Below are 24293 nucleotides of genomic sequence, written 5' to 3' on the forward strand. Positions count from 1 at the left end.
TATTATTATTAAAGATGCTCCTCATTTCCATCACCAGCAGTTTCATGTGGATTTTCCTTCAAACAAAATCAGTCACAAACATTGAGACACTGGCAGGCCACATTATCAAAACATATTTTTATTTTTAGCAAACAGAAAATGTGTGCTTCAAAAACATTTGTCTTAAGACAATAATCAAGCAAGTCCAGATTGTTTGATTTGAAAATGTTTCTGTTTTGGTCCTCGGACTGTAATTTGTGATTTTTCACTCTTTTGGTTAATAATTTTATGAAGGAAGCTTTTTCAGATTTTTTTTCCAGATTTTTAAAAGCTGCCCTCATATGACCTCAGAGGGTTTTAACCGGGGAAACAACAGGATCGTTATCTATTTGTTCCTGTCAGAAACGTCCCGTCTGTTTATTGGGGTATGACCACTGTAAAAATATGGACGATTTGTTCCTTTTTTTTAAAGCAACACTACACAGGGTTGTGTTTTAATAAAGTTTAAGTAAGTACACCCTGTTTGAGAAATGTTGGCACGCAATATTTTTTGTTTTTGCAAATTATTTCCATCTAATGTCGAGGGAAGAAAAGCACACGATACATTTAGAGCTGAAATTATTAATTTCATTAATTACTGAAATAATTGTCAACGAACTTAGTGATTGGCTAATTGCTAACTGCAGCATACAGACAGAAAAAATACAGTAGTAATTAGTCCAAAACTGTACAAAAAAATATATTAATTTTGCATTTTAGATTTTAAAAATTGCCTTTGTCTGTAAATATGTTTTACGTAAAACTCCTATTTGAGTTTTGGCTTCACTCAGTTAAAAACAAATGTATGTTAGGCAATAAAATGTTTTTCTTGTTTAAAAAGGGGGATTTACTTATTTATTTGCTTTTTTAATGTAATTCCAACATTGTATACGAAGGTTTATGGTGTTGAATGAAAAATCTGTAAATGTGCTATTTTTTCAAACGACTAATTGTCAGAATAATTGATAACTAAAATAATAATTAAGTTGCAGCTCTTCTTCCTAGTTGTCTTTCTTTCTCTGTGACGATTTCTGGACTTTAATCAAATAAGAGTAAAAAAAGTATTTGGCAGAAAGTCTACTCGTTCTGAGTAACTGATCAAATTATCAATCATTTGCACTAACTGGATCATCTCAAGGTCAGATGTACCGGGAAACATAACAGCACTGAGATTAAACTCCAGCCGTTAAGTCGAGGTGTTGGAGGCATGAGCTGCACGCGTCGCACATTTACTGTTATCCTCCATCTGTCCCGTCTCTTGCAGGCCTGTTTCTGATGGCTCCCGTTCTGATGGCCTCCACGCCCGCCAGCATGTGCACGCCCCTCAAGACGCTCAACGACAGCCTGAGCCACAGGCGACGGTACATGGTAAGACGAGGCGACGTAAAAATGGACCGGAGCCGATCCTGAAGCGATGAGCGTGAATAAAATCCTTCGTCTGTTATCGGTTACCTCTAAAACGGTGTTGGGATGCAAAACAGTTCAAAACCCTAAAACTTTACTGCATGTGATGAAGGGGTCAATAAAGAAGCAATAAAAACGGTTTAAAACATTAAAACAATTCAAGCAAGTTCACCACAAAAACACAAAATCTTAAGTATTTTTGTCTAGTTTTTAGGAGAGACGGGTAAAGTATCCAAACATTGTACTCGAGTAAAAGTAAAATATCTTCGTCCAAGAAATGACTAAAGTTAGAGTAGAAGAAGTATTTGGTAAAAGGTCTACTCAAGTAGTGAGTAACTGATCAAATAATCAATCATTTAATATTTAAAAATTACATCATCAGATGGACCCAAATATAAAGCTAAGTGGAAATTTTTGGTATTTTAATCAAATCCAACTCTGGTTTCTAGTGCTTTGTAAATTTAAAATACAACAAAACTAACTTATAAGTAACTTTTCAGCAATATTGTTCTAAAATTAATTGCAGATTTTTTCACTTACAAAGACATTTCCCTACAAGTGAAATAATCTGCCAGTAGAACTAATACTTAACAATATTCAGGAATTACTGACTTAAAATAAGCTCCTGTATCTTGCTAAAAAGCTACTTGTGAGTTTTTTATTAATTAAAGTGTAATAAAATATTTGAAGTAGAAACTAAACAATAAATCCTTGGTGTTCACACAGACAGCAGGAAGCTAAAGGTGTTTCCAGAAACCGTAAACTTGAAGCTTTTAGTCAAGCAGCACCATAACCTGAAGCTGCAGTTTGCTAAACATTTACGTTTCTGAAACTTTTCTCCTCTTGATTTAATGACAGACATTTTAAAGGATTTTATCTGAACTTGTGATTAGGTTTCTCTCCGTCTCTCTGTTGCAGAAGCACAACTTTCCAATCAACTACTTCATCCGAGTTCATCACGAGGAAATCTTTAAGCTGTCAAATATCAGCAAAATGGTATGAATCAAGATTTTTATAATTTCACCGCAGAGTTCAGTTTGGTGCAGAGTGTGGTTGTATCAGAGCGCATGCAGAACATTCAGTTCTACAAATTTACTGCCCTGTTCAAATGTAAATTAGGATTGTTGTGCTGGGGGTCTGGTTTCATGCCTCTAATTTTGAGATTTAATATGCCAACTGTACCCTGTTTTCAGAAATTAAAGGTGGAAGGACTGGATGAGCTGGTTCTCCAGAGGCTGTGGTTTCAAGTCAACCAAGGCGTCTTAAAAAAGGTACGTTTCCATTCAGTTTATATAGGCACTGAAAAACTTCACGACGACAAACGTTTAGCGAATATCTGCCAATGCTAACAGGATAGAGACAGTTGGGATGTGTTTCTGTCCCTCTGTTTTCCACAGAGACAAAGTTAAGTCAGGTCAAGTTTATTTTTCTGGAACATTTCAGAAACAAGTCAGTTCAAAGCGCTTCCCATGATAAAAGCAACACAATAACCAGTTATGTTGGGGACAGCAAACAAGCAAAAACATCACATTCTGTCAAATTTCATCTCCAAACAAGCAAAAACATCACATTCTGTCAAATGTCATCTCCAAAATGACCAAGATTCATCAAATAATGAATAATGACGACTAGAATTAATCAATGTTCCAGTTATGAATCAAAGCCAGCTCTAAACAGATGGGTGTTTAGTGTAGTTTTAAAGGAACTCTGTGGTTCGGCTGTTTTGAAGTTTTCTGGAAGTTTGTTCCAGATTTGTGGTGCATAGAAGCTGAATGCTGCTTCTCCGTGTTTGGTTCTGGTTCTGGGGATGCAGAGCAGAATCAGAACCAGAACACCTGAGGGATCTGGAAGGTTCATACAACACCAGCAGATCTTTAAGATGTTCAGTGATTTATGAACCAACAGTATTTTAAAATCTATTCTCTGAGCTGGCAGTTCCTCTAGATCTCGCCGAGACATTAGTCCTCCAATCCTGGAAATGTTCTTCAGGTGATAGAAGGCCAACTTTGTAAGCATCTTTATGTGATTCTGAAGGTTCAGTAGGTGATATCGTAATGTAGAGCAGTGTATCATCTGCGTATAATGGAAACTAATCTTATCGTTATAATCTGAGCTAATATGGGTGTGTAGATTATTCACACTCTGTTTTTATTTATTGATGCCAAAATGAAAAAGATGTGACTGAAAAGAGGAAAGTCCATTCTTGCTACTCCCACAATATCTAAAAAGGGGGGGAAATAGCAGGCAGTAGGTAGTGTGAACATTTCCATAAAAGCAAGAGTTTTGGTGGTTTTCTGCTCTGGAGCATACAGATGGTCCAATATGGAAAAACATCAGCAAGGAGCTCAATGTGGGAAGCATTATAAGACTACTGCTTCAACAATTCAAAGTTCATCATTCTGCAGAGAGGGAGATTGTTCACCACAGGAAAGTATTTAAAACATCTGCCAGCCTTCCCAGGACTGGGTGACCCAGTTTAATTACAGGAAACCCGGAGAGCTCCATCTCAGAATCCACATGCCTCAGTTAGCAGGTTGAATGTTAAAGTTCATGACGGGGCAACTAGGAAAAGGCTGAACAAGTTTGGCATTTTCACAGGGTTGAATTACAAAGGCTCTTATGGCATAACATTCCTGCCAAAAACACTGAGGAGCTTAGTAACCAATCGCATCACCACACTTATTGAGAGAGCAGGTATTCTCACTCACTCATCTGAAACAAACTTCCAGAGAACTGCAAAACAGCTGAAACACTGATTCACTTTGAATTAAGGCTGTTTAGCGTTTAGCCTTTGAGTCATACTAACTGGAAAACTGATCAATATATTTGAAGTGTATTTGCTTGATGATTTTGATGATGGTATTTGACAAAATGTAATGCTTACCGTTTCATAAATGATGACTGTATTTAAACCTCTTTGAACTGCCTTGTTGCTGAAAAGTGCTACACAAATAAACTTGGCTCATTTATTCACCGGTTCATGAACGCAGCACAGTGAGCGATAAAACGCTGGAAACTTGTAGTCGCTCTCTCTGCTTAGTGGGCGCGTCTGCGAAACGTTTCTGATTGATCTGATTTTGGCCTAAAATAAAAAAAAAGAGGAGGCGGCGGAGGAAAGAAGGGACAAAAAGTTTTTCCTTTCCATACACTTTTTGTTTGTACGCTTCTGCTTCCTCTTTGTTTTTTCCTTCTATGCTTTAAATCCATGACACATCCTCCCTCTAGTCAATAAGATGAGCTGCGGCTCTCTTTCTGATTTGACCAGGGCCGTGCAGAGGCCACTAAAGGGGCAGCAGGTGCTCTACAACAAAAAAAGGCCCATCTAACCACCTTCTAGGACAGAATATTAACAGCCTCTCAGCTTTCAGAGTTTAATAAACAATGATAAATTACAAAAATGTGACATATACAACCAAAGCTAACGAACATTTTCATATAGAGCATAACACTATGCATATGTAAGATATTTTATTAGTAATTTCTTTCTGCAGGTCTATTTTGTTATAGGAAAGTTTTTCAATATTCAAACCCGCAATTCAGCAAGATTTAGACCACCAGACATATTTTGTCTTTACAGAATTACACTATTAAAAATATAAACAAGGGCACAATGCAACCTTTTAGTGACTGTAATCAATAAAAAGATCTGCCTGTTTGCTGCAGTGGAGATGAAGACGGTCCATTCAGGAAAGCAGAGCTGCATCAAACTTTAATGTGGAACTGCAGAAAAAAACAAAACAAAAGAAGAAGTTTTGCTTGTGATTCTCATATGACGTGTTGAGCAGGGCCTAAAATCACAACAAAAGATTTCTGATGTGTGTAAATAAATGTTTTTTGTTTTTTTTTAAAAAAAGAAATCATTACAATTCCAAAAGTTTTGATTACAGTTTTATTTTACTTAACTGAGGTTAGTTTTTTTTTCCATTGAAAAATTAGGAAACAAATTTAACTTCATACTCTGAGAACCAGACCCTAAACTTAAAGTCTGGGTTGAGTTTTTTTTCCCCTTCACTAATGACGCACTTTTATTACATTCATTATATCTATCATGGTAAATCAGGGTGAGTTATTTTTAATTCTAAATGAATATCCTTGTTGGACAATTATTTAAGTGTTATTCTCCTTCAAGATACATTTATCTAACGCTAGAATAAATGAAATGTACATTATGCAGCAAAGGAAATTAGAAGATCGGACATATATCCATTATGGAGATGATAAGTTTTGGACGGGTGATGTGTCCCTATTGCATAAGCAATACTAAAGAATGACTGATATAATTTACGATACAGGGGAGAAGCTTTTAGTTATCTTGCTTTGCTAGGAAAGTCGTTAGCTAGCGGCTAGCTAATAGCACAACAACAACAGCTTAATGTCTGTATGATAAAAATACTGAATCGATAGATAAGAACAGTTTCTCCTCACCTGGCTGTGTCCTCTCACTCAGTAGTTCTTCAGAGAAAGGCAGACGCAGAGGCCTGTCAGTGTCTGTCGTATTTCATTACCTCTCTGCTTAAACCGCGACTCCGAGCTGAAGCAGAAACGATACTTCAACGTTTTCCGTCATCTGACAAGCAGCAAGTCTACTCCACTTTATTCACCAAAAACGTTTTTTTAATTCACCAAAATCTGTTCTGTAATCTGGAACGTTCGCTACGTTGAGCTCCAGTTAGCCGCTTTATCTCACTGTGAGAGAGGCAACTGCGTCATGCGTCACGGGCAAAAGGTCAAAGGTAACAAAGTGACCGGCTTATTATGTTGCACAAAAAAGAAACAAAAAAGCAAAGAATTTTAGCACATGTTTTTATGTGTCAGAAGAGGGCTTAGGAAATAATACCAAAAAAAAAAAAGAAAAATTTCTTTTTGACCAAAAGGGCAGTTGGGGGCAAGGAGCTAAAAGGGCAGGTGCTCAAGCCCCACCAGGTCCCCCCTCTGCACGTGCCTGGATTTGACTCTATAAGGAATTTGAATTAATTTGAGGTACAAGAGCATTTAATTTCTCTTTGGGATCTTTGAATTTTAATTTGAAATACACCAGCTGGAGGGGGAATGTTTTATTACTTGCAGTGGTGCATTAATTGGTCTGTGAATAAATGGAAATATTATGCACTCATTTAAAAAAATGCACTGTTGTGGTTCCTTATTTGGCTCCTCAAGATTTTTGGTGGAAATGTGATACCATAGACTTCTTCTCTCTAATAAAAATCATTAAAAAAGAGGTGGCAGGTTTTTTTTTCCTTTCCAAAATCACTTTTGGCAAAAGTGTCTTCAGCCATAATTTTAGGAAAGTGACGATATCGCAGCTTGACTTACGTTTGCAAACACAACATATCAGCACCAACTATGAAGCACGGCGGTGGCAGTATAATGTATAATGGTTTGCCAGGTTTTTTTTGCGCATATTGTTTGCATTGAGTGGAAAAGAAACCAATATTATTTGACAAGTGAAGTTTGGCCCAAACAGGACAATGATCCCAAACAACAGGTTGACTGAAGCAGAAAAACATCCAATTAAAGTGGCCCAGTCAAAGTACAGACCACTTTCTGATTAAAATGTTGTGTAAAATCAAATGTCTAACTTTTGATTAGAGGACGGCAGGGAAAGATGTTGTTAAACAGACACACCAGCCGAAGTGGTGGAGCCAGACCCGTTCAGATCATCTCAGACAGAAGTGATTTATTCTTTCGTGTTTTTAACCCAACCGATTAATCCTTATCCGTCTCTGCATGCCAGCACATGCAGCTCACACCAGTTTTCCCACCTTCGCCGGATCAACAAAGCCTTTTTCTTTTTCCAAAATACATTAAGTGATTTGTTAAATCTGCTCTAAATGTTCCAGATTTCTGCAATAAACCAATGTGACTCTTTGTTCTGGCAGGCTCTGTGACTCACTCTTGAGAATCACACGTCAGGAATTACCGGCATAAATTCAGACCACTTATGAAAAATAACTTCCCCTAACTGCATTTGACTGACGCGTAACCTAATAGCGGCTGGTATTTGGAGCTAAGTGAGTTGATCAGTTATTTCAGTCAGCTGCAGCGCATCAGTCCAGCGCAGAGTGTTTAATATCTCCAGGATTTATTATTGCTCTTTGCTTTTGGAAACATGGAAACTCATGTTGCGCTCCAGTGGTTCCTGTTGCGCAAGTAAACATGTTGTGGGAACATTTTGACTCTGTATAACTCATGTTCCAAACTAGTAACTTCCTGTTTTATTACAAGGAATTCACCGATTTTATTTTTGTTTTTAGATGCTGTTTAAAAAGCCAATCAATCTGCCAGCTAATTTCTTCCATTTTGCACCTTAGCGAATCATCTGTCAGGCTCTTTAACACGGTTCAAATAAACGGAATGTGTAAAACCTCCGAACCCCGTCGTGATTAATGCTCGAGGATGCGTTTATCTTCTCCAGAGTCGATCCTCTGTCTGGCTTTCTGTCACGCGGCTTGTTTGAAACGGCCGACGCTGCTGCTGGCGTGGCTCCAGGTTAAATCTCCACTTTGTCCTAAAACTAACAGTCGGTTTCGCAAGCACATGATATGATCACACCTTTTCCTTGGTGAAAAAAAATGAGTTCCTTATCTGTGTAATGTCAGCCTTCGGGGTTTTAGAACAATAAATGTTTTTTTGTTTTTTTTACATGTAAGCAGCACATTAACAGTGTCATGGTGACACAAATGTAAATATATATTTCCTATTTCTTTGTATTTATTAATGCTCCTCATTCAAACTACATTTTTGCAGGTAATTAAAGCAACATTTTTGACAATGCCCTCTTAAATATTTTACAATCCCTACCGTCTACCTTTTGGTTTCTGGTTTGCTCCTCCGCCTAAAAAACATTTTTTGGATTGACTTTAATGAGATTTTAGTGAAAACTGTGCGCTTTTTGAAGCTCCATAGCTCGACTTCACTTTCCAGCAGAAACACGGTTTGATATTTAAACAGTTCAAAGAAAATTGGACTTTTATGAACCACATTGTCGTTTCAAAACCTTTTTATGGTTTTACACAATCACAAGTTTAAGTTTGATGATTTTTCTCACCTGTTCAGTTTAGAGTATGATGATTTCAAACACTTTAGAGATTTTGCCCCTGTGAAATATGAAGTTCACTAAACTTAAGCTATTTTAATGCTCACAGTTTCTTCTCCATATGGGTGTTAGGGTAGTTTACATCAAACTATCCTGTCTACTCTCATTCAGTGTGTCTGACTCTCACTGATGTCGGTCTTACATTTTTCTGCCAAATTGACAAAATTTAGTGCAGATAGCTCACACCCAGACTCTGATTCACTCCTATTAGATATCAGATTTATTTATTTATTTTTTTTTTACCAAACTGGAATTGGAGGGACTTTTTATCACGTCACATCTTCAACTTAAAAAAAACGTACACAGGTAGAAATCTGCCTGTGAAGCAGAACGTTCACACATTCTCGGTTCAAGTTTTTGGTTAATTTAAGTTACAGTTTTTAAACGACAGCCATTTGTTTGCGGTTTACTTTCTTGTCTCCTGTGGGGGGCGAAAAAAACAGAATAGAGCGGAATCACCATAGCAACCAGTGACTCAGCTTTTTTAGACTCTGCTTCTTACATTACTCAGCAGCTTTTTGTTTCTCACAGTAATCCATCATCAGTATCAGAAAACAGTACGTACTCGACCTTCAAACAGTAAAATTTGACATTTTTGCTCTGTACACACTCAAAAGACTTTATGGTGATTGAGTAAACCAGAGGTTATTCCATTTATGCCTTTAGTTGTAATAAAAATGTGAGTACCAATAGAACATGGCAAACAATGCTGATTACAGCATAAAAAGACCATCGTATGAATTGAGAAACATGAATGTTTGTCTACATTCAGTCTCTCAGGACTTAAAGTCCTGAACAGGTTAGGTTAGAGCGGAGGAGGAGTTGAGCAATTAAGACAAAAATAATTACTTAGCAACCATTCATTTTTATGGAGATCTGCAGGAGAATAAAATCCAACTTAACATTTCCATCTGACAGCAAATGCGTGTTTCTCATCTGACGTCACACTTCTGGGAACTTTGTAGCTGACAGCCATCTTGGTAGGCATCGCAGGTAACTGTGATGACAGCTGCTATGGAGGTGCTATGAAAACAGCAAGTCACAAGTTTAGAACTAGCTCTCTATTCCTATCCAACTTATAAACAACAGAAGTACATTACAGCTATTAGTTGGGTACTCTCTTTTTGTTGTTCTTGAAGCCATGGTTTATGTATGCTTTGCCCACCTAGATGGTGAATCACTTCTGGTTCAGACTTGTGGGAACTATGTATCAACAGGTTTTCTTGAGTGTTATGTTTCTTCCATCACTAAATGATCATGCCAAATTAAAGAAGCTATAAACTGAAAATGGGTTCCTCTTTCAGATCATCCGGGTATTGCCGGAGAGGCATCCTTCGCGTCCGTACACGGCGGAGCTGGAGAGACGGTTCAGGGATGCTGAGGGAGTCTTTGTTCAGTCGCATCCTCCTGAGGTAAGACAGAGTTCACATGTTTGCTCCGCAGCTGCGCTCACATTCTCCCAAAATTAACCAATTCACTAACTAATGTCACATTGATGTAATCTGTTTAATATCGGGAACTAATTCTCTTATTGATGGAAACCTAAGTGTAGCTTCTGTTTATGATTGAAAACAAGAGTTCAGGGGAGGTGAATGTACAAGATGTACAAGATGCAGCGCCTGATTACTCAGTAAAGTGCAGATGAGGGAATAAATACCAGTTCTGTCTGCAGGTTTTCCTTTTATAACTGCGTATCTGTGCTGGGATTTATTTTTAAATCCAATATTTTAATCCAGTTTAGACTATTTTCCATAAGCAGGACGTGCATTAATCACCGCGGTCCCCCTGCAGACGGCAGCACACAGGAGTCTGGAGCAAAGCTGATCCCATCTCTGATGCTGGATTCATATCTCGCTCATCCTCTCGTGATTTGTAGTTGAAAGTATTTCTTCTGTCCATGTCTTTAGTGAATGATTTGTTTAACAGACAAATATAGCATTGCAAAATAGAGGCTCTTTTGTTGGCCCGGAATGTTTTCCCTGACCTCAGGTACTTTCATCTCCCTCAAACAATATGATATCAGACTGCCTTGGTCACAATGCTGAAATATCTTATCTGTTTGTCATGAGCAGTACTAGTAATGACCTGAAATCACATTAAACGCTGAGTTTTTTAATCTTCTAGTTATTTTAAAACTGTAGATTACATTTCTGAAAGAACTATGGAGTCCTCCTTAAAATGTAATTAAATTCAGTTCATTTATTTAGCACCAATTCACAATGAACCTCATCCTGCGCCTCCTTAAAAGTCTTTTTGTATGAAATCATTCTGAATGTGGAGCCCAGACTCTCTGGTTTGTTTCGTACACAGAAAAAGAAAAAATATTACAGACAAATGTGTTAAAACTCATTTCGGCTTCAGATAAAAAGAATTAAAATTGAAGGAGCCAATCGCAGGAATGTTTTCATACAGTTGGTTCCAAAGTTCAGGAGTAAAAAATACTTTGAGCAGCAGCTTGAAGTTTATTAAAGATCGACCTGAAGGTGTCCAATAATGCTTCTGTGAACAGGTTAGGACAGCCAAGACATGTTTGTTACATTTTTTACACTAAATCATTCTTAATGATATTTTAGCTTGATCAATAATGCCTATTTTGGTCTCTTTTCAGAATGAGCTGTTTTAGGGCATGTTGTTGCTTTAAATCAAATAAGCTGCTCCTAGCCACGCCCCCAACTCAATGTTTACATTCACATGTGAAAACGGCTTCAAAAACCGTACATTTTTGAAAGCATTAGTAGAGCGTCCTCCACAACCAATAAGAATGCAGCAAGTTGTTTCTGGAAGGCAAGCCAACAAAAAACAACAAGACACTTGTCTTTTCCAGCAGCCATTATACAGAGGTAAAACCCGTTGACCTGGAACTCAGGTTGTGGGCATTTATCGGATTGTTTATCATTTGTTATGAAAAATTTCTTGTCATGTTAAGAATTTTGTTGATGTTAAACTGACAAAAATTAGATTTTTTTTTTTCTATTTTGGGACTATTTAGCAATTTGTTTTTCCACAAGAGCATCATTAAATATCAGTAAATCAGAAAATATGATTACATTAAGTTTCTTTGTGCAGTTTAGTGATAGAAAGCACACTTATTTAAGTAAGTTATGTCAAATAAAGGTTTTTCAAGAACAGCATTTATGTTTGTGGCGTCATGAATGACTCGACAAGCAGTTACCTAAAAATGAAAAAAGATAAATTGTTAATAATCATCAATTTTATCATTATTACAATACTACTACAAAATATTGTGATAAAATTCTAAGCTCATATCGCCCACTCCACTTGGTGATGGGTGGAGGTCTGCTGGGGTTACCAGGTAACGGCCTGGGCTCTGCTGGGGTTGCCAGGTAACGGCCTGGACTCTGCTGGGGTTGCTACGTTAACGGCCTGGGCTCTGCTGGGGTTGCTAGGTAACGGCCTGGACTCTGCTGGGGTTGCTAAGTAACGGCCTGGGCTCTGCTGGGGTTGCTARGTAAAKGCCTGGGCTCTGCTGGGGTTGCTAAGTAACGGCCTGGGCTCTGTTGGGGTTGCTAGGTAACGGCACACTGCCCAGGGGATGTGACTCAACAAGCAGAGGTTTTTCAAACGGCTCATCAAAAAACTTTTAACTTATTACCATACATCGGCTGGGTGTTTTTTTGTTTTTTTAAGTGGTTAGGTTGCTTTTGGAAGCAGTTGAGACTCAATTGGAAGTATAAAAACATGCAAAAAGTAAAATTATCCTTTTACGAACAGGCAGCTATTGCCGGGATTTAATGGCTGCTGTAATATAACTTTTATTTTCCTGGTGTTTGTCAGGTGACTCATGATTTTAAAGCCTGTCAGCTGTGTGTGTGTGTTTGTTTTGGTGTGTCCAGGTGTTCCAGCGGGAGCTTCCAGAGACGATCCAAGACATTTGGGATCAGTTAACGGAGGAGCCCGACAGGGTGCCGGAGTCCAGCTGGAGGTTCGCGTCTCCAAAATCCCTGGTGGATAACTTGTGCCACACCATGTGCTGCCTTTTCTGGGAGTGCTTTTCCGGCACAGAATCTTCTCAGGACTGTGAGTTCAACACGGAAGACATTTAACCAAATGAAAGCTGCTCCCTCCGGCACATAAAACACGCATCAACATTTATCCGATTTCTTACATGAAAATGTATGTTTGCATCCTGATCTGTTCCATGTGGGGTTATGGTTGGGTTTTTTTCCCCCCAAGCTCTCCAGTGTTGTGAGTGTCTCTCCAGCTCGGGATCAAAGATGATCCGATGCTTTGATGCTCCAGGTTGGGCCACAGCCTCTGCCAGGCCATCTGGACAGATTTTGTGCCTGCAGGTTCCCGCAAAGCCATGTTAATGTGTAACCTGACGTCCTGAACGGTGCCTTACTCAGGACCATCTGGACAGCTGCCACCGGAAAGTGTTTGCAAAAAAGGTCCACTCGCTTTTTAAAAAATCCTCAGCAGGTGCTGCAGTAAGCCATCCATCTTTGTCAATCGTCACCCAATCACATGCAATCACCTCAAAGCAGATTCTCAATCATGACACGAAACACCAGTTCCACTGAAGGCTGACCGGTGAAGGGGGCAGTAGAGCTGAGGTCTTCCTCATTTTCCCATTTCTGAGGCCCCCAACATGTGGCGACTGACCATGTGTGATCAGGAAGTCATGCGTCTCAGTTTCGTGCCTCATGTGGCTTTTAATCTGTGCAGGCCGACCCCTGAAGGATGGATTTAAAAAGGAAGAACAAGAATACCGTCGGGTCCTGTTGCTATATTACATTTCAGCTGAATTCACCATATTATTAAGTATTTATTGTCTAATCTCACACATGCATAAACCTGGGTGGTACCCCATTTTTAATAAAAACAAGGGTGTGGGGCCCCTGGACTAATTTTTTGGGGGTGGGTGGTTGCAGCCCTCTGATCACAGATGCAATACAAAGTGATCATCTTTTCCTAGCTTCTTGGTTTCCTTTTGTTGTCATGGTAACCAGAATCACATCTATTCATTGACTTGTGCTCTAAAATATACCTTGGGGCAGCCAAAACTCGTCCAAGTACAGCAAGTGTTTCCAAATGAATACTGACCCAGATCCTGTTATTGCTGAGAACACATGATAAATATTTCTTCAGTTTTCTTCAGTCAAGCCCAAAATAATATGCAAACTGGATGCCTTTCATTTGGGAAGGAAAACAAGCACAAACCATTTGAAATTTCTGATCTGCAAACCCGTTTTTACAAAAAATGTGTTTAAAATAGTTCAAGCTTATTTTACAATTTAATGGTTATAAAAAAAAAAATCAACATTTTTGGTGATTTTCGCTTTTAAAATTTATAATTTGTTTTGCCTTGACGATTTAGGCCCACATGACAAAAAGCTATTGGCCTATTCAAAACATTGTCCCAATTTACTGATTCTGAGCTCATTTTTATTCTTTGTTGTTGCTGAACTTGTTGAATCGTCTCTGGATATCCCCGATACGAGCCGCTGACCCATTTGAGCATCTTAAATCTCAATCAGAACATCAGGAGATTTCACAGCCTCCAGTCGGAGCCCATCCTCTGGCTCAATCTGAACGTAAAAGATTAAGGTCCTGACATGAACGACACCCAGCACCTGCAGGAGACGCACGTTAGAACGCCGCAGCCTTATGTGCTCCAGATTTCCAGGCCCCACAGATGCTGCGCAGCATTGCCTCACTTTCAGATGGATGGACAGTGTGCAGAATTTTTTTTGGGGAAGATTTTTGGCATGTCTCAGGAATCGGAGCACATCTCTGATGATGCCACAGCACTTTGATCTTGACTGATACGCTGTTTTTAAACATCCATATATCCAGGGAATTGTTCAGGTTTGTTTTCTGGGAAACGTCAGAGGGATTTATTCCTGATTTTCTCTCCTGTATGAATTCAGAAACCATCCTAATTTGTTGTTTTCATCTTAAAAAATCCCTACCAGCCTCGTCTGTCACACCAGCCCTCCTTCTTCCTTACAGCTCCAAATCCATCATCCGCTCACCGGAAATCCCTAACATCCCCATCTCTACCTCACCGGCAGTTTTTGTTAAAGTTTCATAAGTTTTACATCGAGCGAAACTGATTTGGAAAAATTATCTTTTGCCCAATTTATTTTGTGTTACTATTATTGTAATTTTTGTCCTTAAAAATGCCAAAATTTGGTCCATAGTCGTCACTTAAACTCAATGTTTTTGATAAATTTTGAGAATGTTTGCTGTGAAATCAGAGAAAAATGTGAAGATTTGTTGATTTTGTGTGAATTTCGCAGATTTGTGAAAAACTGAAAGGACTTAATGATGTAATTTGGCCACATAAAAAGCTACGGCAGGCCAGATTTGGCTTTGTGAGTTTGACACATGGTTTAAAAGCAGACCGGCTCTTTCTGCAGTCAGGTTGCACCTGCACAAATAATGCTTTGATTTACTGTAATTACTGATAACATGGATGTGTTTATTTTTTCTGCTTTTCAGACTGTGAAGCCTCCCATTCAAAGAAAGGCAGAAAAACGCCGAGCCCAGAACTGGAGACGAGGCCCACGGAGCCTGCAGAGTGGTGATTTCCACGCTGATGCCGCCCAGAGACTCCAGTGATTCACAGTAAAACCCATTTCAACAAGTAATTTCCAAAAAGAGCCAAGATCATTGTACAGACTTGAAAACCTCGGCACCATGCAGCGGTGAGAACATGTTGGCATAGCGACGCCACCTGTGCTTCATTTGGTAGCGTACGGACTTCCCATGTAGCCGAAATGCGGCTCAGCTCTGAGAGGAACCTTCAGGACTTCAGCTTTGACGCCGGACCTTTTCCTTCAGGACGTCTCCTGCTTCTGGTAACTCATCCATCAGATGTGTTCATGTTTTCTTATGTTAATAACGATGATGAATGCATTGTTTTCTGAGATGGATTCTTTGGGAAGGAACTTCTCATCGAGAGGCTAACAGAAAGAGACAGACTTTGTACCACAGCCAAACATCCCGATATAACATGTTATTTAAAAACAAATGTTTTACAGCTGTGCTACAGGCCCGGATTGCATAATCAAAGAGCTGTCCAAAAAAGTATGTTCATTTTCATTCGCTGCTTTATGTATTTATGTTTTTTTTATCTTGTGTAAAAAAGAAAAAAAGGAAGAAAAACGAACTTGGTCCACTGACGGCATATTTATCTTCCTTCTTACCGAGCCCCGTGTTCAGCAGAAATCTGTTTCAGTTTGTTTTTACCAGGTATGCCATGATTTCAAAGGCGAGTTTGTGGAAAATGATGGTGAAAGACGTATAATTGGCACCCGAGTTTCGTTTGAGGTTCCTGAGTTTTGAAAGGAATCTGGAGACAAACCAAGCTGGTGCCTTCGCAAAACAAGACAAGCATCAAGTTTGGTCTTGATGCAGAAACTAGAGAGTCTTCTGACTGAAAGTTTAATAAAAAAGACGTCAGAGTTCCCTAAAATCTTCGGCTGAAGTTTCAAGATGTGACAGGAAAGAGCACGATGCCATAAGAAAAGAGCTATCAGCAAGTAAAGTGACTGATGTTTCAATATAGTGACCTACAGAAAAGCTTTGGCTCCTGAGCAGAATGAGAAACTAAACCCAAAAGTAATCAGTTGATTCTTAAAGTTTTGACTATGAAGTTTTCATCTGTCCTGGTTGTTGTTTAGATCTTTATGTCTGCAGACTCTCCCATGACTCTTTTAGAGGCTGGCAGTACGTTAGACTGACATGCATCATGCATATAAAAGCTGTCATTTTTAGCAATAAAGCTATAAGCGATAGTTTTGTCACAGCGATTACGCTTTATTACCTAAATAAAGTCAGGACAAACTCCATGTACTCAACAAATTTTAAACTGATTTTGATGACGTGGACTTCTTCTCAGGCAAAAAAATTTACTTCTGAGGATTAAAACCCCAAATTCTAGCCAGAAATTTGTGATAATTTCACAGCGTTTACACTGTGAAATTGAATTGTAATCTCTTCAAAACCAGAATTTTTTTCAAATTCACAGATATTAAACGAATGTGGACCAAAGGAACTTGAAAGCAGCAGCAGCAGCACCTTGATCTGTTAATGATCCACAGGGATTACAGATTTACTTTGAATGAAGGATTTACTGTTAAATCAGACGTCCCATTTTGAAGGTCCGTCCAGCATCAGGTGATGCTAATCCGGCCATTTTTTCCTGACGTTCCAGTACGCCGTCCTCTTCTCTGTAATCTCTTCCATCTTTTTGAGACTCACTGCAATTTAGCGGAGAAATATTAGTCTAGTTTCCAGTGCAAATATCTTTGTACACTTGAAATAAGACAAGACTTTTTATCAAGCTATAGAGCTTGTTTTAAGTCAATAATTCTTTAATACTGATGAAAAGGTTCTTGTTCCACTGGCAGATTAATTTATAACACATGGAAAAATGTCTTGTGAAATAACCTGCCAGTGGAACAAGAACCTTTTCATCTATATTAAAGAATTATTTACTTAATCTTGCTGAGAAGTTACTTGACAGTTAGTTTTATCTAATTTCAAGTGTACTAAGATATTTGCACTAGAAACTAGACCAGAAATATTTGGTAAGATTTTGTTTTTCCAATAGGCCCACAAGCACAAATACCACTCTTGAAAACTGTTTATCAATTCACTTCTTCAGGACATAAGTCACATAAAGTGTGATTTGTTATCACTAAATTGCTCACAGTAAATGCATTTAATGAAATTTTCCAATTTATTGATATTTATTGATGCTCTCATTGAACAAATAGTGGAGAAAATACTAAAAATAACAATCCAGACGGGAATCGTCATTAATTGGATGATTCCTGTCATAAGAAATTTGTCAAAATAAATAGACGATTTGATAAATTTTTATTTATAATCTCACAGGTAAAAACAATCTTAAATCACGCTTCATAAACCCCCATCTGAAGAAGCTCTAACCAAAAAAAAAAAAAAAAAACGCAGAATAAGACTCTTTTTCTATTGGAAACCTCCTAAAAGACATAACTGAGAGTTCAGAGGTCAAATATCTCCATAGTTAATACAAAGGAACCTCTTAACCACTGTTAATCTTTTGCACCCTTAACAGAGCCTCAGTTTTACTGCAGCAATACTTTCTGCTTAGCCTCATGGATATAATTGGCTTTCTTGAATTTGTGTAATCATAAAGTTTCTGCTCACAGCTGGAGGTTTGCTTATTATTTATTTCACACACAGAGTGCCGAGCCAACCCGATGGTATATGTTATGACTTATCTAGTACATGAACGTGCATTATGACTTAATGTGCACAGACAGAGGTGGTCGGGTTGGTGCAAAAGGTTAATCTGTACAAGGAACCAGTAAATTTGTAACATCTGGGCTGAGAAAGCTGGGCAGGTCTGGTTTTGGCAGGGCTGATTTGACAGCATAAAGAGCTGAGAATAAATACATAATGGTTTCCAATTCAGCTATACAACTCTGTGGTGTTTTACTTAATGCTCTGGAGCACAATAAACCCAGTGATTGCGTGGATCAGATCGCAATCTTTGATCTTGACTCTTCAGCTGCAGACAGGGAACAATTTAAAGGAAATCCAGAACTGTCTGGCATTCCTGATCGCCTATAGCACTATAAATTTATTTGGTGTAAACAAAGTTTGCTCATCATGGTTGAAAACGGTGTTGGTTTTCTGCTTACCGTCAAACTAAAAAAAATCCAGGCTTCTGTCCACCTGTCATGCATGAATGTCATTAATTTTGAGGCTTTTAATGATTTATTTATTTTTATATTTCAATGTATTGACCCTTTGTGACTACGTCACAAATCATTCAGGCGCCAGGATGGACGTCGGAAGTGAGGGATGGGAGCATTGAACAGAGCGACTAAAATAGTTTTCCAAAGTTGTTTTTGCCAGTTTACACATGGCTTCTACTTGTTCGAGTCGAGCTAATTTGTCTGTGAGCGTAACACACCTGGCTGGGGGTCATATAAATAGCTAGCTGTAATAGCTAGCTAACCGACCCATGCTATCTCCCTCCTGACGTGTTGATCAAATTACCGACTTCGTCTGAATTCACGCCACAAGATTTATATCACTATCAAATACAGCGTTTCCCCTCACACCAGAGCAACATTAAAAACGTACTAAAGACAAGATGCTAGCCAGTTTTTTTTTCCATACATGCTAGGCTACATGACGGTGCGGCATTGTCTCCATTGTTGCCAATGGTTAAATGCACCTTTTCCATAAAGCAATGTTTGATATTTCTCTAATCATATTTATTAAGTACATGAACCTACACTTTTTTTTTTTACTTTTAAAAAGTGTTCCCTGCAAATCCACGATTACACCGAGGGCTGACAATCATTAATATAGACAGCTGCCAGTCACTGATTGACAGCTGCTGTCCATCGCCGCCGTATCTTTCTTCATTAAAAGTTATAAGATAAAATGGCAAGTTTGATCTGCATCTTTATCTGTGCAGCCGATCGCGCAGCACCATCCTATGACCATATTTTAAGTGAAATCAACTAAATAGAAGCGATATTAGGTTACAGATGTCTGTTTTAGACTAGCTTTAAAGGAGCTCATTGGTTGTTTTGACGTCCATCATGGCGGAGTGGGCGGAGTTCTGGAGAGCGTGACGTCACGTGCAAAAGGTCAATATCAGCAATGATTTTTAAAACCAAGAACGTGGCGCACAAAACTAAATTCACTGTGTATTTTTCCCTCTTTTTTGATATTGTTTCATATTTGCGATGTATAATGAATGAATTCACCCTGCAAAAAGAAATGTATAAAAACACCTTTAACAGAACATAAAGATGTTAGTGTCCATGTGAACCACATCATGTGCAATAAAACAAGCCCACTCCATAATACAGTCACCACCGTGTTACACAGATGGGTTTTTTTCTTGGTTTCAGGCTCCATTCGCCTCCTTTTGCTTGTTTTCAACTACAGTTATGTAGCATAATAAATCAACTGCAAATTTGAAAAATTATAACTTACATTGGATAAAAAAAATTCTTGGGTTATATTTGCAGAAATGTAATGCACAACAGAAGTAATTTCAGGATGTTTTAGGATAAATAAATGAGTTTGTATCACATCATTTTTAATTTTTATTATTCTATACTTTCTTCACAACATTTCAGAAAATGACCTGAGAGAGTCCTGTTTCTCTGTTTCGGTTTATTCCAAATAAATAATTTATTTTATAAAAATGTAAAGCGAATACAGAAGCACTCGAGTATGACTTCTGATAAAGTCGGTTTTATAACATGTGAAGCACTCTAAAGGTAATGTTTGTCCACAAGTAGAGGAGAAATTGGTGATTTTCAGGGAGCAGACGTGACTAGAACGGCCACCGGAGGGCAACAGCTGGCATCACCATGGTTACAGGCAGTAACAGGAGCACCCAACGGCAATTGTTGCCGCTTCTGATTGCTCACTTTTGCCCTCTACTGGCCATTTTAGACATCAGCTCCACGTAAATCATCTCCATCCTGATTGTCTTCTGCATGTGAGCCACTGTCACAAGAGAGGATTCATTTGAACAACTAAAGTTTATATTTATGTTTTGTCTGCATCAGATTCACACATTTTAGCTTCACCCTCATACGACCAGGAGTCTAAACTCTTAAACCATGTTGTTTTTGGATTTCTTGCATGGTTCATTTCCTGTAAATCCCGTCAAGCTGGTTTGCTTGGTTTTTACTGTAGGATTCACTTACCCCCGTGTTACTCTTTGGTTTACTTTGTTTGCTATTTCTCACAGTTTGAAGCAGAGCTGGTTTCTAAACAACCCACAAGCTATCCCCGGCTTTGAAAAAGAGAAAAATAATCCTGCACACACACACACACGCACACACACACACACACACACACACACACACACACACACACACACACACACACACACACACACACACACACACACACANCACACACACACACACACACACACACACACACACACACACACACAAACAGTTCATGTTGTAAGACAGCAGCCAGGAATAATATTTGCTCATGCATGTTGGATTAAATCAGAATAAAGAGATGGAGCTGAAATGTTTATTGCAGAATTTAAGTTATTGAAATGCCTTGCTAGCTTCACATTTCGCATTGTGTTTGGTTTAAATTTTTATGTGACATGGTTCTGTTTGCATAAGTTACAACTTCAGTCTGCATTTAGTCCTGACATGTAACTAAATTCAGGTCCAATTTTAAGCTGGTCCACATATGCAACAATACATATGCAACAATGTGCACAAAGAACAATGTTTGTATATTTTTTCTACATACAATTGTCTGAGTGTTTCTTTCTCGTGCTTCAGAAACCAGATGTCAGTGCTTTTGTTTGTGTAGGAGCTTGATTCAGATATAACAGAGAAAAAAACCTGCAAAAACATGTTTGCGGTCTTACAGATTATTGTTTTATACACAAGATATTGAATTTTTGTTGTTGTTTTTGGAAGTGTGTAACACTCTGACAGTACTTTTATGAAAATAAATCAATATTTTTATCAACTAACTCTGTGTCTTGATTCAATACATTTAATTAATAATCAATGTATTGTTTGTGTAAGAAAAATATTTGTTTATCTCAAAAAAATGGATATCTATTTTTGAATGAACCTGAAAAAGTACCTCCAGGTGACTGTGGTCAGGACGACAGTAGCACTGTTGCTAACTTAGCGACAGCAGCTGCGTTTCCATTACATATGTCCGCAAAACTTTGTCAACATTCCATTAATGTCGAAAAAGCACAAGCAATTGTGTTGTTTCCATTGAATAAGAAACGCAATTAAAATCACAAGCAAATAAGTTTATTCATGCCATAAATCATTAAAAAAACACGATCCCTGACATTCCTCCAACTACTTCCTGTTGTCTTCTTTGTGTTTTGCGACAGTGGCGATATCCAGTTGTTGATCATGTGACTTGTGTAAATTACCCAAGTATAAGTAAAAAAAAGTATTAAGAGTCTATATTTCTGAACCTCACTCATGAGAAAAAGCTTTTATATATATATATATATATATATATATATTTAAATCTGCAGTTGGTATAAACTGTTACCCTAACAGTGTGTGTTGTTGTTTACTTTCAGTCAGTGTGTCCTCTATTTTTATTTTTTTTCATCTGTAGTTAAAGCTGATTTTAAAAGCACACAGCCAGGCACATTTTTAGCTATAACCCTGTATTTCTAAGGGGCGAGGTAATCTGTTATGTCACCCATATAAAAAGAAACAAAAGAAAAAAAGATGCTGAACTTGGAGCATAACGGTGGTCTGTTTCCTAAAGAGAGCAGAATAATTGTATATTTTAAATTTTGTTTGTTTAAATTACTATTAAACATTTAATAATTAATAATTTATTACTTAAAACAATTTTAAATGATTTTTAAATAAAGTCCCTTTGCTGTAAAAATATAAGGAACAGGCAGAAAACTCAACGCGAGATATTGTGATTTCTCGTTACGTAGTATTATGTCCCTCCGCGCTGGCCGTACACTAGAATTTTCACATAGCTGTAAGTTGTCGAATCTTTTGTTTTGAAAGTTCTAACCCGGAAGTGGCGACAGTTCAGGACCCGGTGTTGTAAACAGAGACTTGTTTTTCGGTCAAGCTCTTCAGAAATGGCCTCAGCCGGGGGGATCCAGATACCGAACCGTCTGCCGCTGCTGCTGACCCACGAAGGAGTGCTCCTGCCGGGCTCTACGGTCCGGTTCAGCGTGGACTCGCCGCGGAACATGCAGCTAGTGGGCCAACGGCTGCTGAAAGGGACCTCCCTGAAGAGCACCATCATCGGAGTGATCCCCAACACCAGAGACCCCGAACAGGACTCCGACCCTCTGCCGCCGGTTCACCAGTAAGAACCAGTCCGCTGCTCAGCTGGAGACACTGGTGGGGTTACTGGTCAGATCGACCTGGGGTTTGTCAGGTCTGGGGCTGTGACGTAACAGGTCATCGGGTCAGTGACCAAAAATTAATGAAGTGACTTTCATCATAGACCTAATAAATACTTTAAAATATAGGGTGTAAAACCCCCACGTCAAATAAATATCTAAAAGAAAAAGAAAAGTATAGACGAGACATGTCAAATGAAAAAAAATGGGTCATAAACCAGTTTTTTAAAAAATTATTTTAAAAAAAGATATAAAAAAAACAAAAAAATATGCCTAAAAATAGTAATGCATATCCTCAAAAACTAAATATAAATAAGAGTCATGAATGAATAAAACAAAGGGCATCATAAGTAGTCATACATAAAAACAAAACAAAAACATAAAAATCAGTCTAAAAATAAAATACTACAGAACTAAATATAGGGGTAATAAATAAGTAAAATAACCATAAACACCAGAAAAGATAAAGTGTAGAATATCGTAAAACAAATGTAAATCAATTAATTATTAAGAAAAACAGACATGAATCAAAATGGGTAACAAAAACAAATTAAGTCATGAATCTATACAAATAAATTACAAAAATGTGGCTCGTAGGGAAACAAATAACCAGAACAAAACCCCCATAAAAGTTAACACAAACAAAAAACATAAAAGACAAATAATTACGTAAACCATGATTCATCGCCCAATCAGAGAGGATTTAGTGCCTCGTGTCTCATAATGATCCTAAATGTTCTCAGCAGTGTGTGAAATTACCAAAGGGTAATTTAACATTTTTCTTTTCATCTGCTCTACCAAAGTTGATGCAGTCCAGGTCAGAAACCACAAGTCTTAAACTGGTTACATCTGGACTGAATCATGCAACTTTTAGAGAGGAAATCGTATTAAAGGCAGTTTGGGACTCGTTAAACCTGAGTTATGGTGTTTAAAGATCCGGAACCGCACTGAAAGTTTCAGAATTCGCAGAAGGTTCACTCTCCTGTCCAGGTAAGGCAAAGGTTTTATATTAATACACAATAAAAAGACAGCTTTTATATCCTGTCACTGAGTTACACTGGAAGCTCCTAATTGACTTGTTGTTTTGCTGTGGGAAGCGATTTATTCCAGAAATTTCCAGAGGCCAGCTGTGGCATTTTCCCTCAAGGTGACCACAGAGGAGTGGACTTTAAGCTTTTTATCAGCTGCGTCTCGCTCCGTTTGGTTACTCAGTAGCTGGAGCTCCTGTTGGTTTATCCTTTCACCACCAACACCAGTCATCTTCATCCAGGGCTGCAACTAACGGTCATTTCAGCAAATTATTATTCTATTAATTATTCAGATGATTAATCAATTAATCAGATTCAAAAAGCATTTTATTAAACAGTATTTGAAATGGATTAAAGGATACAAAGAAACAAATGAGTTCCTTAAAAAAAAAAAGCAACATCATATCCTTCCTTTGGTGTACGCTTCTGTTGATTATTCAGACTATTAATCGGATAAAAAATGTCACATTCTGTAGACTTTTCTTTTAATTCATTCATTCATCCAGTTTCATTTTGAGATCTAAACAGAAGCGTTGTGAAGATCAAACCTGCTGCTTGTGATAATTTTCTGACCCGGTCAGAACCAGAGGCAGACCCTCTGCTTCCTGGAGCAGAACCTAACTCTGTTTTGATTATTTGTTCATTTTGTGGAGGTTTTTGTATCTCAGTGTTTTTCTTTCTTTCCTGCTCAGTTTGTCTTCAGCTTCGCTGTCAGATTCAGTCCAACATTTAGTGGCTTAAAGGGATTTTGGGAACATTTGGAGCTGATGAGAGAATCTGCTCTGAAACGTCTGGGAGGGAACAGTCCTTCCTTCATTCCTTCCTTCATTCACTTCCTTCATTCACTTCCTATACCTCATTCCTTCCT

General features: G+C 38.2%; 2 protein-coding genes across 4 annotated transcripts in view; both read left to right on the plus strand.

Annotated features, from left to right (window-relative positions):
* The window catches only part of il34 (interleukin 34), a 62225-nt gene extending 46572 nt beyond the window's left edge, over positions 1-15653 (plus strand). For both annotated transcript variants that reach the window (XM_008412570.2, XM_008412571.1), the window contains 6 exons: positions 1283-1386; positions 2341-2418; positions 2616-2693; positions 9823-9930; positions 12373-12556; positions 14984-15653. In XM_008412570.2, coding sequence (XP_008410792.1) covers positions 1283-1386; positions 2341-2418; positions 2616-2693; positions 9823-9930; positions 12373-12556; positions 14984-15069 — 638 coding nt within the window. In that variant the 3' untranslated portion in view covers positions 15070-15653. The remainder of the gene's footprint in view (positions 1-1282; positions 1387-2340; positions 2419-2615; positions 2694-9822; positions 9931-12372; positions 12557-14983) is intronic.
* A 6385-nt stretch (positions 15654-22038) lies between these two features.
* The window catches only part of lonp2 (lon peptidase 2, peroxisomal), a 32803-nt gene continuing 30548 nt past the window's right edge, over positions 22039-24293 (plus strand). For both annotated transcript variants that reach the window (XR_001776738.1, XM_008412572.2), the window contains exon 1: positions 22039-22360. Coding sequence is in view for 1 of the 2 variants with exons in the window: in XM_008412572.2 (XP_008410794.1) it covers positions 22128-22360 (233 nt within the window). In the remaining variant the exon portion in view is untranslated. The remainder of the gene's footprint in view (positions 22361-24293) is intronic.

This window comes from Poecilia reticulata, linkage group LG6, assembly GCF_000633615.1.
Source record: "Poecilia reticulata strain Guanapo linkage group LG6, Guppy_female_1.0+MT, whole genome shotgun sequence".
Lineage (NCBI taxonomy): Eukaryota > Metazoa > Chordata > Actinopteri > Cyprinodontiformes > Poeciliidae > Poecilia > Poecilia reticulata.